At 42.5% G+C, this 15196-nt stretch overlaps 1 protein-coding gene across 1 annotated transcript in view; it reads left to right on the top strand.

The window, feature by feature from the left end:
• AKR1D1 (aldo-keto reductase family 1 member D1) overlaps window positions 1-14996 on the top strand; it is a 34681-nt gene extending 19685 nt beyond the window's left edge. The window contains exons 3-9 of the mRNA XM_036405021.2: window positions 1191-1307; window positions 5698-5775; window positions 8043-8165; window positions 9900-10009; window positions 10489-10654; window positions 11429-11511; window positions 14835-14996. Coding sequence (XP_036260914.1) covers window positions 1191-1307; window positions 5698-5775; window positions 8043-8165; window positions 9900-10009; window positions 10489-10654; window positions 11429-11511; window positions 14835-14877 — 720 coding nt within the window. The 3' untranslated portion in view covers window positions 14878-14996. The remainder of the gene's footprint in view (window positions 1-1190; window positions 1308-5697; window positions 5776-8042; window positions 8166-9899; window positions 10010-10488; window positions 10655-11428; window positions 11512-14834) is intronic.
• Window positions 14997-15196: the final 200 nt, after the last annotated feature.

Here is a 15196-nt window from a genome sequence, read left to right on the forward strand (position 1 = left end):
GGCAGAACTGAGCAGATTGTTTTCCACGGGAATAACTATAACATAGTTTAAAAAAAACCAAGTGTCTAAAATAACTTAAAACTTACACAGGATTTGCCCTTTAACACCTATAACCAACCTCTTCTCCTATAAATCACAATTCAAGTTTTTTGTCTGTAGAACAAATTTATTCTATACCTCTGCATGCGGTGGCTGTCAGCTTTGGAGGCAGAACTGACTAGACAATGACCATACCAGCAAACAGCAGGTTTTTCCAACCAGCAAAAGTGACAAAAACCTAAATGTGACTCCACACGTTAGTTTTGTAAGTTGAAAAAAAAAAAAAGAAAATAGCCCAACTTATTGTGTGCATTCAAATGGTACTTAAAACCTTCTATTGTGTGTTAATTCTGCTGCAGTTAAAATCGACAAAACTCAATCAGTTTACAAAGAGCTCTTGGTTACTAATTACCATGCTATGGTTTTATCCTTGCAAGAGACTTGCATCAGCACAGTTCAGTTAGAGATAGTGCTGAACACTCACCAGCTGAGCACACTCCATAGCAACCTCGGGGCATAACCCTGAAAGGAAGCAGTTTGCATTAAAGAGGTACCAAAGACTTTGCTGTAACTACTCACACCTGCACTACAGTGACTAAAGAGAAACACATTTTCCCTTGAGGACTGGGGAATAAGAGAAAACTTGCCTAGGTCAGGCAGTCTCTCAGGCTCCCCAACCACAGGAGAAAAACCAGAAGATTCTCTTAGTGCTGGATGCTTGGCCGCTCAATAGCTAACTCACATGATCCAAGCTTCTGCCTTCAAGCATAAAACTGACCACAGATTCCTTGTGGGAACAAAGTTTTTCAGTGAAAGCAGATGCTTGGAAAACAAAAGGAATCTAAGTTCATTGAGCAAGAGTTTGTAACATACTCAGCTCCGAATAACCTGTTTTGTAATAAAAAAATACGTAATGGCTTTACTGGGTCAACACTTCATCAGTCCTGGGCAAGAGCTCCTGTCTTAACCTCTGCCAGAAGGCAAGGTAAGGCACTCACTTCTGCCTTGCAGGGATGGAGACCACGATGTCTTTGCACTCTGCATAGTGGGCTCTGCCAGAAGGACAAGAGGGAGGGAGTGTGTGCTGGGGGTCTTCAGCTGGCTCTCTGTTCCTCCTGGCACCCAAAGAAAGCCTGTGCTTGCCTCCCCAGCTGTGGAATACCTGCCACCCCCCGGAGCTGGTGCGTCCCACGCTGGAGAAGACCCTGAAGATCCTGCAGCTGGACTATGTTGACCTCTACATTATTGAGCTGCCAATGGCTTTCAAGGTAAAAAGAAAAATTGCTTGGAAAAAGTGCATGAACTTAACTTGAACCAAGACCTCCATCTAGTATATTCCTTGCAGCTTCCAGCCTAGGTTGTCAATAGCATTTTGAGCAGATAACATATACATTTTGATATATACTGCATACATGTATTTCTGTGCACTGCCTACCCAAAGAGAGGCATTTATCAGGTGGTGTGAGAACAGGCCAGGAGAGATGTTGCTTGGAGTGTTTCTGCTGGAAGGACAGGTCTCCCAACTGTGGTCGAGCAGTTCCCACTCTGAAAAATTGCACAGCTGGGCAGTACATGTGTCTGAATCCCCTCTGAGCCATGAGGAGAGAGTCACTGGAGGAAAGAGCTCATACAAAGCAGCAACAGGCCAGGGGCAAAGTTCAGAGAGGGAGAGGGAAAGGTAAAAAGTCACCAAGTTTGGTTTCCTTATTCTGTGCTAAATTAAAGCTGCTGGGAAAATTGTGGTTATGATCTTAATCTCTGTAACTGCAGCACTCAGCTTCACTAGATCACAAGTGGTGCCAAACATGGGTTGTCCATCTCTCATTCTTAAATGCCAGCGTAGAGTCTGATATTCCATCATCCTGCTGGCTCTGGGCAACTTGTAGGCAAAACCTTTTACTGCACAGAGCTCACATCACAGTTGCATGCCTCCCTCTTGCAAGTCCACAAACTTTCTGCTTTCACAGCTGTTTGTACCTTGCTCTACAATTTTCCTCTACAAGTACATGATACAAAGGCAAATGAAATGAAGAGAATTATATTCAAAGCATTTAAGTGGTTTTGAACTAATTAAATCTTTCTTCTGAGAGAGAATAGGGTCAGGCAATTAGTTGGTTAATTGCTTCTGAACAAGGTTTGAGCTCTAAACTGGCCTCTTTTTGCAAGAAAGGTAGATGTCTGATTATTAAAATAATATTTTGCTGCAGACTCCAAATTACAAGAACTATCAGATAGGAAGCAATTTACCAATGAGGCTATCACATTACACTTGCAGTCCTTTTTCTCCCCCTGAGGAGGCCATATCCTATTAAGACCTGTATAGGAGTAACCAGACTCTGATATTAAAATTTTATTTATACAGTCACACGTATGGAATCTTTTTGGGTACATTTCTGAAAATTTCCCACCACTAGCAATTTCCTGTTTCCCTTTTCTTGTGTTTGTATTCTTTACTAGTTCATTCTCCCACATAGTGAAGGTCATTGTCTCACAATATAAAGATATAGACAGCTGGCTTTAAAGTAATATACATCTGACTCCCTGAGGCTTGTATCAACAATCTTGAGTAGTTAAAGGAGTAGCAGACCTAGAGATTCATTCATGTTTCTCATGAGAGGAGAGAAAAAAATAAGTCACTTTCTTCCTGAAAAATATACAATTTTCTATGTCAAATACAAAATGAAAAAAACCCATCCTTTTGCAGTGGTGACAGGTTTCCTTTCTTTGCTTTCTCTCTCTCACAAATACACCCATCCTGCCTGTGATGCTTGCCTTTGATGAAGAGCATGCAGGTCTAACTCTAAGATCTACTCCACCCTAGTCTGCAAGCATTGGTGCTTTCCTCCCCAAAAGTCTAGCAAAAGCAGTCTCCGGTTGGAAGCAGTGATGTACTTAAGACAGAACTTACAGTACCACCCTGAAAACAGTAAGAAACATGCCCCTGCAGAGCCCAGGCAGCAATTTGTCACAGGGCTTTCAGGCAGAGCAAGAGGACTATGGTTTCAGAGGGCACCACTCAGCAAAGCCCCTCTGCTTTTCAAGAGCTCATGAATAGCCACCACATGGGGTGCAATTATTCATTGACCTACCAACATTAGCCTATACCTCCCTGTATTTTTTCCCCACATAGATTCCCCATCCAGGACTTTTGTCCTTCCTGCCTTTAGCCCCATGCAGTGTTGTTCAGCCCCTCCACCCTAGCAAGGGAGTAACCAGCAGAAACAGGTCTCTTCCAGGCCACCGTGGGCCTTCTCTCTGTTTGGGGAGCTCATACCCTACAGGTATTTTAGGGGTGAAAAACCAGCAGGTTTTTGGGGGACTCTTCTCAGATGACTGATTCATCAGTAAGCATCAACTTGTGCACTAAATGATCTGCAAATCTCTCCCAAACTAATGATTCTGTCATCTGATAGGAAAGCAGATATTTTAGTGTTACACTGAACAAGTCTCATCTAAGTATCTTGTAATTTTAAAATAATAACTCAAAACAGACCATTGGCATCACTATTTGACTTCCTGTTGCCCTTCTGTTTATAGGACAGGCATTCACAGGTTGTTAAAATTGCTTTCTTGAGAAAGCCTGCTTGTCAAAGACCATTTTATGAAAGCAAGGGGATGTGCAGAATTGTCTTTCTGCATGTGTGTTGGTGATAAAATTATAATGGGAGCAGGACTTTTCCTCTCAGTGTTTAAGAGTTACTGGGTTTTAAACTAGGAAGTAAGGTGTCCGGTATCATTTGGAGTGCCTCCAGACTTGGGACATGACATAAAAAGGTGTGATCCCACACAATGGCAGTGACTGTACAGTGTTGCCACATTAATTTCAGTGCTCATGCAGCAGCATGAAGCATACCTTTTATCCAGTGTAAAACACAAAGCTATCTCCAAGAGAACTGCAAGAGAAGACATCAGCATTTCTAGGATCACTGGTGCGGTGTAGTTCATGAGAACCCAGAGCTAAAACACGTGACCAACTTCTGAAAGACCTTGTCACCCTGTCACCATCAAAACACTGTCTTTCTCTCAGCAGTTTATCCATCTGCAGGCAGTTCTTCCATTCAGAAATTCCCTTTCATAAAAAGATAGCTTGGCAGAGAGAGTTTTGCCTGGAAACTATTGAGCAGAGACAACTGCACTTCAACACCTTGCAGAATTCTCTGCATGTAGGAGGAGGAATTGATCACTGTAGAAATCCACAGTAGTTCACACCACATCTCAGTCAAGAGAAGTTAATCTTCAAGCACCATTCATCCTGACTTGGTTCATTTTTAAAACACAAGTGATAGAGGGAAATAGGAGGATGGTAAATTAGCTGATATAATTGGTGCCTATTGACTACTATAAAAAAAAGTCAAACAGAAGTGAGTGAATTAAAAGTGGGACAGAGTAAAAAGGTCCTGAATTCAGACTCATGTACTAAAATTAAACAGGTCCAACTGTTTGATATGTTGAACTTGCAGTCCTTGGAAAGTGTGCTGGGGTATCATGGGATGAATGGTTTGTTCCAAAATACCATGGGTTGGTTTTGCAAATTAAGTTTTTCCACCTCACTTGGCTTTCTAATAGAAAAAAAATGTACCCAACAGCCATCTACCTCCTTCTAGTCAAGGTATTCTCTTTTTCCAGCAAGACAGAGCAACAAAAGCAACAAGTTGTCTTTGTGGAATTCTCTGAGGAAAATCAGCACATTTGGAGGAGAGAGGCTTATGCCTGTAACTGAGACCTTGGCCCTCTGAAACCTGACTCTGTGTTTTCCTTAGGCTCACTTTTCCCATTAAATGCCTTGGATTTGAACCCAACTGAATTGGGAGGTGATAGTTACTGATCATATTAGTCACAGCTGCATGTTCCCAAGGAGTTACCACTTCAACATCTTGTACCCAGGCCTTTGAAATGTAGCGGTTTGAAGTCAGATCAAATGTCAAACATCAGTGAAGGGTTTTTGCTCAGAAAAAAGAAAAACCAAACTCCAGCAAAACACAAAAGTGAAATTGTGATCAGACACAAGGGAGGGAGGTGTTAATGCATTGCCTGCAACAGCCGTGAAATAACCAGCAAATAAGAGAAAGCTGTGCTTGTGAGATATCAGCTCATAAATCATCTCTGAATCCTACAGAGTACAGAGATTGGAGGAAAGAGTTTCTAGTGCCTAAAGAAAGGTGGATAATGCACTAAAAGGTTAGCTATGCCAATAGCCCATTCTTGCCAGTAGCTCCTGGACCCTCCAGCTGTTGGGGAGAATACCAGCTCAGTCCAGTTCCCAAGTGCTAGGACACAAGCAGGAGGCAAGGGAAGGGCCAAAACGAAGAGGAAAGAAGTACAAGAGAACACAGGCTGGTACTCTAACCCAGCCCTTTGGAAGGAGATGAGTCTTCTTTATGCCATAACATAAAGGTCAAAAGTTTGCTGAAAAACAAGGCCATCCAGGAACTCCTGAGTGTACTCTCATGTGACAGTTCAGGAGTGTGTCCAAGGACGATCTAGCAGACGAGGATGTGGTAAGCCCAGCATGAATGACCTGCTGAACTTGGGGTGTTTCAGAAAACTAGGCAAATTTTTTTTGTTGTTTACTAGTAGAAACAGAGTCCATGAAAAAGATTTTGCTCTAAGGACTGAAATTTTTTCTTTAAAGCACAGCAGTATGGTTTTACTTTTCAGCCTGGAGATGCACTCTACCCAAAAGATGAAAATGGAAAATTTATCTACCATGAGACAGACTTATGTGCCACTTGGGAGGTAAGCAAACACAACATCCATCCATATATGCTTTAAACCCACAGATATTCATTCTCATTTTTACTTGCGGTTTTCATAAACATAACTGAAGCAAATTGTCAGGGCAAATGGATTGAATTCTACTAGCTCTGTGGATAAATTCTACTTCTATCCTTAAGTATTCTTTAGGCATGTTTCTTTTTGCTGTCATTTAATTATTTTTATAACAAAACACTGTTGAAACATCAGACATCCACATTCCCTCTTCAAGAAAGTGCACTCTACATTCACTACTTGAAGCTTTTATCATTAGGTTTTTACCAATCCTTCCCCTTTATCAGATCTTCACAGAAAGAGAAAGTTGGTGCCTTCAGAAGAGACTAGGTCATCTTGAAAAAAATAAAATCTTTTTCATTTGCAGGAAAAAACAGATTTTGCCCTAAAGCTCACCATAAAAAAACAAACACTATTAAAAAAAAAAAAGAACACCTCCCCACTCAAACCGCCCCCCCACTCAAAAACAAAGCCCAAGACCTTGCCATCACTTGCCATTAGAACAAGTTCACTCACTTCTAAATTTACTTATCAGATGGGAACACAAGATTTTTCTGGTAAAAAAACTTGGAGGAAAGTAGCATTTGCCTGAAAGATTGCACCCTACATTTGTTTGTGATGTGCTCTAGCCCTTTAGGCAGATGTCTCACTAAGCCTAGTGTCACTTGGCTTCAGGATCTTGGGTGAGAGAGAAAATGAGACTAGCAATCTCCTCACATTTCTGCCTCTCAAAGCCATGGACACCTCTTTAGTTCTCAGCTCTCCCTCTGCACCAGGCCTGATGAAATAGCATCACTAATTACATCCAGTTCACACCAAGAGAGATAAGAGGTGCTACTACGTGCTCCACTTCAGCTTGCAGTGTCCAGATCTGGATAGTCATGTCCCAGTTTAGCTCTACTTGAGGTACAGCAGATAAAGATGAAGAATGGTGAAATTCTGAGTGAAATTTTGAAGGGGGAGAGAGCCCAGAGGGGGCCTGAACTTTCCCTTGGCAGCTGAACCATCCAGGCTGGGTCTCAGAGGGAAGGGGGACTTCCATGTTAGCTGTTTATGTTATATTTGAATTTGGCTGATGCAGTTAATTCCCCTCTTTTCACAGAATGGTTGCTCAGATATTAAAAGCAATAGCTCACCCCACACTCATATATTTTTATCTTTGAGCTGGTGTTTAATGTAAAGGTTATTCTATAGCAGGCCACTCTTCAGCTAATAAGCCAACAGAAAAATAGGTGGTGGGGAGCGCCTGCAAATAGCAGCATTAATCTGAATTAAAATGGCTCAACTCAATCCAGATAATTTCACTCTCTCAGTGAAATTAAGCTAGCTGGCAAAAATTAATTCAAATGACTGTATTTGCTGACTTGTCACTGAGTGATAGAAGGCATGTGAGGCCAACTAGAGGTCATCAAACACAGTGCCTCTTACCTCCCTGCTTTCAGCTCCTATAAGACAGAAAGAATAACAAAACCTGGAAGGGCATCCAGCTCCATGGTGGGGTCTGCTCTGCCTCAAACAGTCACTGAATTATTTGTGTGCAGAGTTTCAGGCAGAGAAGGGGAAGACTATAGGAAAGGACCCCCTTTCCCCTTAACAACCCAGCAGATGAAGCAAATGAAGACCAGGGAATATATTCATGTCCAGTATTCATAAGAGTTTCTCAGCTACTAGGATTTGTCTAAAGCACAAAATATCTAGAATGCCTCTCTCCCATCCACATTTTTTTTTCTGCTTCACATTGTACTGAAGTTTTCTGTGCAGGTTTAGTGATGTGCCTTGCTAGATATTTAGGGGATTTCACTGGATAAAGACTTCATATGAAGAACTGTCTTACAATCAAAAGGAATGAATTAACTTATCAGAAAAGCAATCTGTTTTGTTCACTTTGCCTTCTCCAGCTTTGAGGCACTGCTAAAGCAGTACAAAGTAAGCAAAACTCTCTAAAAGGGGTTGCCTGGCACTTAAGTATCCATATCTCAGGGTAAATCTTCCTGCTCTCCAGACAATTTCTACCCTCACAGGCGGTAAAAACATTAGGGCTTGGTCTGGAAAGCAGGTCGACACAGGAATAGAGTTTGGTTTGTCTGGACAACACCAGCCTTCATGCTAATAGAGCTGTTAGCTCTGCTGCAGCAAAGGTTCTCAATAATGGTTTATCTTCCATCTCTCTCTAAAATGCATGCTCCAAGAAAAGCCAACCTGTGGGATTCCTCTTGTCTTTGCTTTCTTTGCAGGCTCTGGAGGCATGCAAAGATGCTGGCTTGGCAAAGTCTATTGGAGTATCCAATTTCAACCGCAGGCAACTGGAGATGATCATGAACAAGCCAGGACTTAAGTACAAACCTGTCAGCAACCAGGTATGACTGCAAGCCAAGGGCAGTGCCTGCCATGGTGCCACTGCCCTTTGGGGAATGCAAACACACAGCCTAAGCCGCCATGTACACAAAGGTGATGTGTACTTTGCCACAGATGCTGCCCTCCATGCTTCCATTTCTACCCTGAAAATATTACTCCTCCTATCTAGGCTAAAGATGAATATTTGAAGGCTCTGGAGCAATCGCTTTCCTCAGTTTCTGCTCCAGGACTATAAAACCGGTGCCTCTGTGCCAAAGCTCCATAACAAGATTGAATGCTGAGTCAAAGCAGATCTTAGATTTCTGCCATGTACCTTACTTCAAGTCCAAAAATTCCCAAGAAAGCCATTCAGAGCTAACCAGCACTCAATGAAGCCATGTCTACCTTAGTTAACACCAGCACAACCCTACAGACCCTGAGTCACTCCAGGTTTCTCAAGGGTAAAAGCCATTAGAAGCAACTCCTGAATTTCCCGTACTTGCCTCTCTTGTACTTTTCCTCTAAGACATTTGTAAGAGATGGAGGAAACGTTCAATTAAAGGAGACCCTGTTACGTGACTGGCCCTAGTGGAACAATCCCATGGAGATGACAGGCACATCCGAGTTAAATTACAGCAGCAGGGCTCTGAGAAGGTGACAAGTGGCAGCGACCCATCTGAGTGCCCAGTACCTTTGGCTCTCGCATTTGGCAGGTCTCTGCATTTCCTAGAAATCTCTGGGAAGCCCTTCTGACTCGTCTGGCACAAATATCCACATTAGCAGTAATAGAGATGAGGCCAGGGACCAACTGGGACTAACTTCCCACTCCCAGCGCGTGGCCTGGAGGGCTGGAATGGCCATGAGGCAGGGCAAGTAGGCTGGCCACAGCTTTCATTTCTGTACTTGGCTGGAGGAAAGGCTGCCCGTGAGAATGGGAAATTCCAGCACCCTTCCCTGGTATTAACATGCCCAGCAGGTGCAAAATGCAATTGCTGTTTCTGGCGTGCCCCTAAGACTGCACTGAGCATTGCTGATGCTTCCTGGGGTCAAGGAAAACCAGGCAAAAGATTCAACTCAGCTTAGGGCAGCTGGCCAGCAAGCACAGAAGTGCCAGATAGCTTCAGACTTGCCAGATAGCAACCACTGCAAACAGTGGTTGCTCTGTCACCTTTGAGACATCCATTTCCCAGAGTCTGAGATCACAGCCAGAATATCCATGCCTGTGAGGGAACAGGGTTTGCAACGTGGGAGGGCACAGCTCGCAACAAGGTCATAATCTCACCTTTTGAATACCCCCCCCCCCCCCCTTTTCTAACTGGGACAGTTTATGCCAACACTTCCCTAAAAACAACATCAGATTAGTCATCCTGAATGCAAGAGGCAGAGAAATGGAGAGCTGACCCACATAAGATGGGTTTTCTTCTCAGTGTACTTGTCTAGTGAGCTTGCCTCACATCTATAATCCCCACTTATTGCCACCTTTCCACTGCAGGCCAATAAAAGTTCCCTGCAGCTAAACTATGGTTGCAGATGTTAATCTGCTGTCCATCAAAAAAAAGAATAATTAATAAAAAAATCAATCACCTAGCAATGTACAATTAGAATAGTAACCACAGATGGTGTTTCTCCCTATTCCTTAATTTACATCTATCCTTTCCTGAAAGCATTACCTGGTCTGTAGCTCTCACAAATATTGGGATATCTGCCTCTGTGTCTGGTCCTGTTGATTAGTCATCCTTTCTGTGCTACTCTTACAGGTAGAATGCCATCCCTACTTCACCCAACCCAAACTCCTAGAATTTTGCAGACAACATGACATCGTTATTGTTGGGTACAGCCCACTGGGAACCTCAAGGGATGAATCATGGTAAGTGCCCATGTTACTTTCAAATAGAAGGACAATATCCAGGGAAACATAGTTCTCCACTGCTGGGTCTCCGTGCAAAATACCTCTGGCCCCATTTTTTAAAGTGGTTTTGAACCTCAGTGTCTAAATATTACTGTTGTGAGTGTAAACTTTCAACACTCCTGCTGCATGCTGTCATCAAAGAATGCTAGGTGTCTGCATAGGAGGTTGCCTTAGGTCTCCTCCAACAGCAGGCAAGTGCTTGGAATGGGGAACGTGTGGGGCTTAGGTAAGGAAGGAGAAACGAAGTCAACGTTAGGACATCACACAGGAAGTTGCCTCTGACAATTTGCCAACCTAAGAGCCAAAGCTTTTCTCCCGCCTTTCACCCTACTTGTCAAAAGGTGCAGTGTTCAGTCCACAAACAAGTAGATGCCCCTATGTTTTGACATTAAAGATGAGGAGGTTTTTTGTTCTTTTTTTCCCCACTTTTTTTCCAGGGTAAATGTGTCCTCCCCTCCTTTACTGAAGGATCCTGTGCTGAATGCCATTGGCAAGAAGTACAACAAGACTGCGGCACAGATTGCTTTGCGTTTCAACGTCCAGCGAGGGGTGGTGGTGATCCCAAAAAGTTTCAATCCACAACGCATCAGAGAGAATTTCCAGGTAAATTCATACCCCAGTAGTACATGGACAAATCCACTTACATTGGCTTAGCCACTATAGAAGGTAATTTCCCCATTTTTTCTGTAGACCTATGTAAGGCTTGACCAGTGGCAAACTTTGCCACATTTGGTGCTTCTTCTTGTCCCCACCACCAAATGGTAACAAGGTATGACAATAACAGTGCATAAAGGAAATTTTGGTGTCTTTTAACTCCCTGGAGCAGCTAAAGCTCCAGCTGGTGGTATGTCCCAGAGCAGTTGCTGCTGCAGTGAGCAGGACAAGCGAGATGAGGTAACTCAGTAGGTCAGCAGCCCAAGGCTGCAGGAGCTCAGGAAGGACTGATTGTTCTGCCCTGTCTTCAGGCATGGGACAGCTCCGCTAGAGAAGGGTTGCTCCACACAAGTGTGACAGAAAGGTTCACAACCACGCCACCAGAAAACATTTGGTTTGACTACAACCCAAAAATAAGATTATTTTGTTCTTGCATCCCTTGCAGCACTCAGTACTCACACTGCTCCCTACTTCCCCTGGAAATACATTGCTTTCAAAGCTGGTGTCTCAGTATTTCCAGACTACCTTCCACTTCTTGCAAAAAAGGTGTAGGCAAATGTGACTGGGCTTATTCATGTCCTCGAGACTCCTGCAAATGCAAGTAAGCATAGGTTTGTGGGAGAGATACAGGGAGAAGGAGGGATTGTATTTCTGGAATCTGGAACATATGAAGGTTGATTATGACAAGAAATGCTAACTCATTCCTAACATCTCTTCCATTAGATCTTTGACTTCTCCCTCACTGAGCAAGAGATGAAAGAAATTGAAGCCCTGAACAAAAACGTTCGTTATGTGGAACTGTTAATGTAAGTACAGGAGAAATCCTAGATCCTCATAGGGCATTCCTGTTCTTTCAGAGAATTATAAAAAAAAAAAATCACTTCTGTTTAATATTAACTTTTTCATAAACAACCCTATTCTGAGGTGAGCCTTGAATACGAGAGACTTTTAATGCAGCCTGAATATGCTCCTGGACCCATTGCAAAAATAAGTGTACAATATTTGCCTGCAGCACAGGTTCTCAAAGCCCACCCAGTAGAAAGTGAGTGTATCTTGCTATTCCATCTCTCTTCCATTTCTTTAAACTCCTTCTGCTATGTGGTGAATGGCGGTCTCAGACACTGATAAGGCATAGCATCATCCCTGTCTAGAGGTGTAGATATTGGAGCTGAAATTCAAATAAAATTGAATCGTACCTTCTTCTAAGAAAAACAGAAGAACAGAAAGCTTGTTTGGCTGCTAGACCACTTCCTAATTATCTCTTCTGAGACCTATCCAGGCTTGATCTCTTGCTGCTTGTCACCTAAAGCTTACCACCCAGTATAGTTTTGCTTCATCTGAAAGCTCTGACCTAGCCAAAACCCCCTCTCTTCCAGAGGATAAGGCTGTTTGTTTATCCTTCACCTCAAAAGCATCTACAGCTTATGGCCAAACTTTGTTTTCCCCTTTTCAGGGCACTCAGTAAGTAGCCAAATGCTAGAGATTAATTTCCAAGCATTTCTCCTTTTACCTTAGATTATCTGTGTCCTGCTATATTGTAGCGTCAAATGAAAAGCATTGATAACAGCATCAATAGCACTCTAAAATGTTGACCACTGCTCAAAAGATACAGGGAAATTTTGCAAGGAAACAAACAAACCACTTACTGTGCTGCATAAATACGATCAAAAATATGCACTAAGTTAAAAGCATCATAATGGAGTTCATTTTTCACATTTAAGCTCAGCCAGGTGCTCTGAAGCTTTTGTTTCTTAAAACTTAAAATAGCCTTCCATCAATTAGCAGTACTTAGTTCCAGAAGGCTTCTCGCAAATGGCCTCGGAGATTCTTAAGTGTGTTTTGGTATCTGACACAGTTTGGTTTTATATAGTAAAATTGAGTTATGGCATCATTTAAATTTTGAAGATTACATACACAAAATGTAACCTTGGTGCAAACTCAAGAGCCTTTCCCAGAATCAAAGTCAAAGGCTGCAAATGCCCACAGGGGAAGAACTTTCTAAGCTACCAATCTAAAAAAAAAATGCTTTGCTTTATTAGACTGAATTTGGTCATAGGAGGCCACCGAGGATATAAGGAAAACAGGATGCATAGGAGGGGCATTGCAGCTCTAGTTTTCACAAGAGCTCCGTGTTTGGGGAAAAATGTTTAAGTACAATCTGATCTCAGCTATGAAAAAAGCCTTATTGGAAAAGTGATGTTGTCACGTAAGGAGCAGATATATAGATTTATATATATAGATATATATGCCTACTCTGCGTTACCACGCTGAAGTGTCTGGAATTGACACTGCATCAGACAAATTACCAGCCTAAATACATTTCTTATTTCATCCAGCAATCTGTAGCTGAAAAAGTCAAACCACGCTACAGAAAGACTTTTGGTTAGTCAACTTCATGCAAAACCTTTGACTGCTGTGATACACATGCCAGCAGGAATGGAAAAATCCAGCTTTTCTCTGGTTCTTCCCCTTATCAGCTACCATAAAGGGTACTGTGTGCAAACCTGTTGTTCCCATGGTATGAGTAAGCCCATGCAAACAGGATAACGCAATCAGTGGAATGAATTAACAAGTTAAGCATCTGAGAAGAAAATGGAGGTTTTATAAAAACATGAGTACTTCGGGAAATCTTAATCTGAAGTTGTTTCTTCACCTCTTGGAGAAATCTGGAAGCACTGTGCAGGGCAAGTTTTACATTAATGTATCTGCTTGATTTATCTTATGCTCCCATTCTCTGCTGTGGATGTTTTTCCTTACCAGCTATGCCAAGCTGCACTGACTCCTCCAAGTGAATAATTTTCACTCAAAGGACTCAGACTTTTGAGTATGTGAGATCTGATTAGCAAGCATGCTCAATAGATGAAAAGTAGAGATAATGACACTGGCAACTCAGACATCATTAAATTATACTGAAGTCAAACAAGCCAAAGTGTTGTGGCTTGTTTTGTTTTTTGGGACTTTTTTTCAACCAACTCAATCTGTTAATGTGTGAACACTTGATCTTGGCTGAATATTGGAATGAAATGTTTTGACACAACCAATTCAAAATGTTTGATGCCTTCCAGTTAGTTACCTTCAATATTGTGAAATGTGTCCTTCCCAGACTGGAACGATTCACAGCTGGGTAAATGCCAGTATTTGTTGTGCTGTGCTGTAAGGCAAGGCAGCCAGCTGCCATGGTGCACCTGAGAATGCTCTTCAGAAATTTTTCATTTAGCTAATGGAAAGTGGTTGTCAAGCCAGGGCTTGTGATTTAGCATCAGCTTCTCAAACAAACAAGAAAACCCACAACAGAAAACAGCTACCTCTCTCTCAAGTCTGCCAATAATGGGCAAACACAGTGTTATTTTTTTCACCTGAAGTTGACCCTGGGAATTTTCTTCTTGCCTTTTATAATGATCCTGAATTGTGCATCTTCCCTGAGCATGCAGTTTCTAAAACAAAGCCTGAAATATCTCTTTGTTAGGGGGCACCCACAACCATCCCTTTCTACCCTGAACAGGGTCATGCCAAAGCTTATTTGTAAATTCTCTGCCACAGTAGATACTGGCAGAATATCTATGTGTAGGCTGAGCTAGAGGACAGCCAGACCTAGTTTAGGTATGGCAGCTGCTTGGGGAAAGCACCACCCTAGACCCAGATCTGTTCATGCCAGCTCTAAGGTCATAAGGCAAAGTAGAACAGTCTGGTGTCTCTACCTCTTCTTCACACATAGCCCTTATTTCTAGGTGTCTTTCTAGACATCTGAACAAAGATTTCCCCTTCCACAGTACAGCACACATGGTGAAGCCATCCCCCTTTTCTAAAACACTTCTACTCACCTGAGTTAAATAGTGAGAATAGTTGACATCCAGAGTCCTGTTGATTTCCCTCATCTCCCCTTAAGATATGCAGTCTGTAGGCCTGAAAAATGGTCCTTCACTGTCCTCTCCTTAAATACACAGGCTTGCTTCCAACTCCGCAGGGTCAGTCATTCAGAGCAGAACAGCTTGTGGATAAGTAGGAGAGCCTTCCATGAAGGCCACCCATATATTGCAAGGAAGAGGTTTGCTGGGTACAGGTCGATTGCAGTGATTTGACATCTTGCTTCACCCAAGGAACTCACTTGTCCAATCTGACCTTTCCACAGGTGGCGTGACCATCCAGAGTACCCCTTCAATGATGAATACTGAAAAAGAGGTTGCTCTGGACAGCCAGCCAATGCTGTTAGGCTTTGCTGAGAGACACTCAACGTTTGGTGCTTTGTCTTCATGTAAGGCTGTTCAAACCAGCATTAAAAACATGACATTTATTTCTTTTTGTCTTGTCAGTCTCTTCTTGTTATTGGTGACCAAATCTGTTTAATTCATTGAATTTCTGGTTTTGGCATATCAGGCTTTAATGCTGAACACAGAACATTCAAGACCGACTGCTGATAAAACTGAAGATTTCTCCTAAAAACAACCTCACTAGTTCAAGCCAAATCAGTTTCACTTAATGGAATATTCTTCA

The sequence above is a fragment of the Molothrus ater genome, chromosome 5 (genome assembly GCF_012460135.2).
Source record: "Molothrus ater isolate BHLD 08-10-18 breed brown headed cowbird chromosome 5, BPBGC_Mater_1.1, whole genome shotgun sequence".
Lineage (NCBI taxonomy): Eukaryota > Metazoa > Chordata > Aves > Passeriformes > Icteridae > Molothrus > Molothrus ater.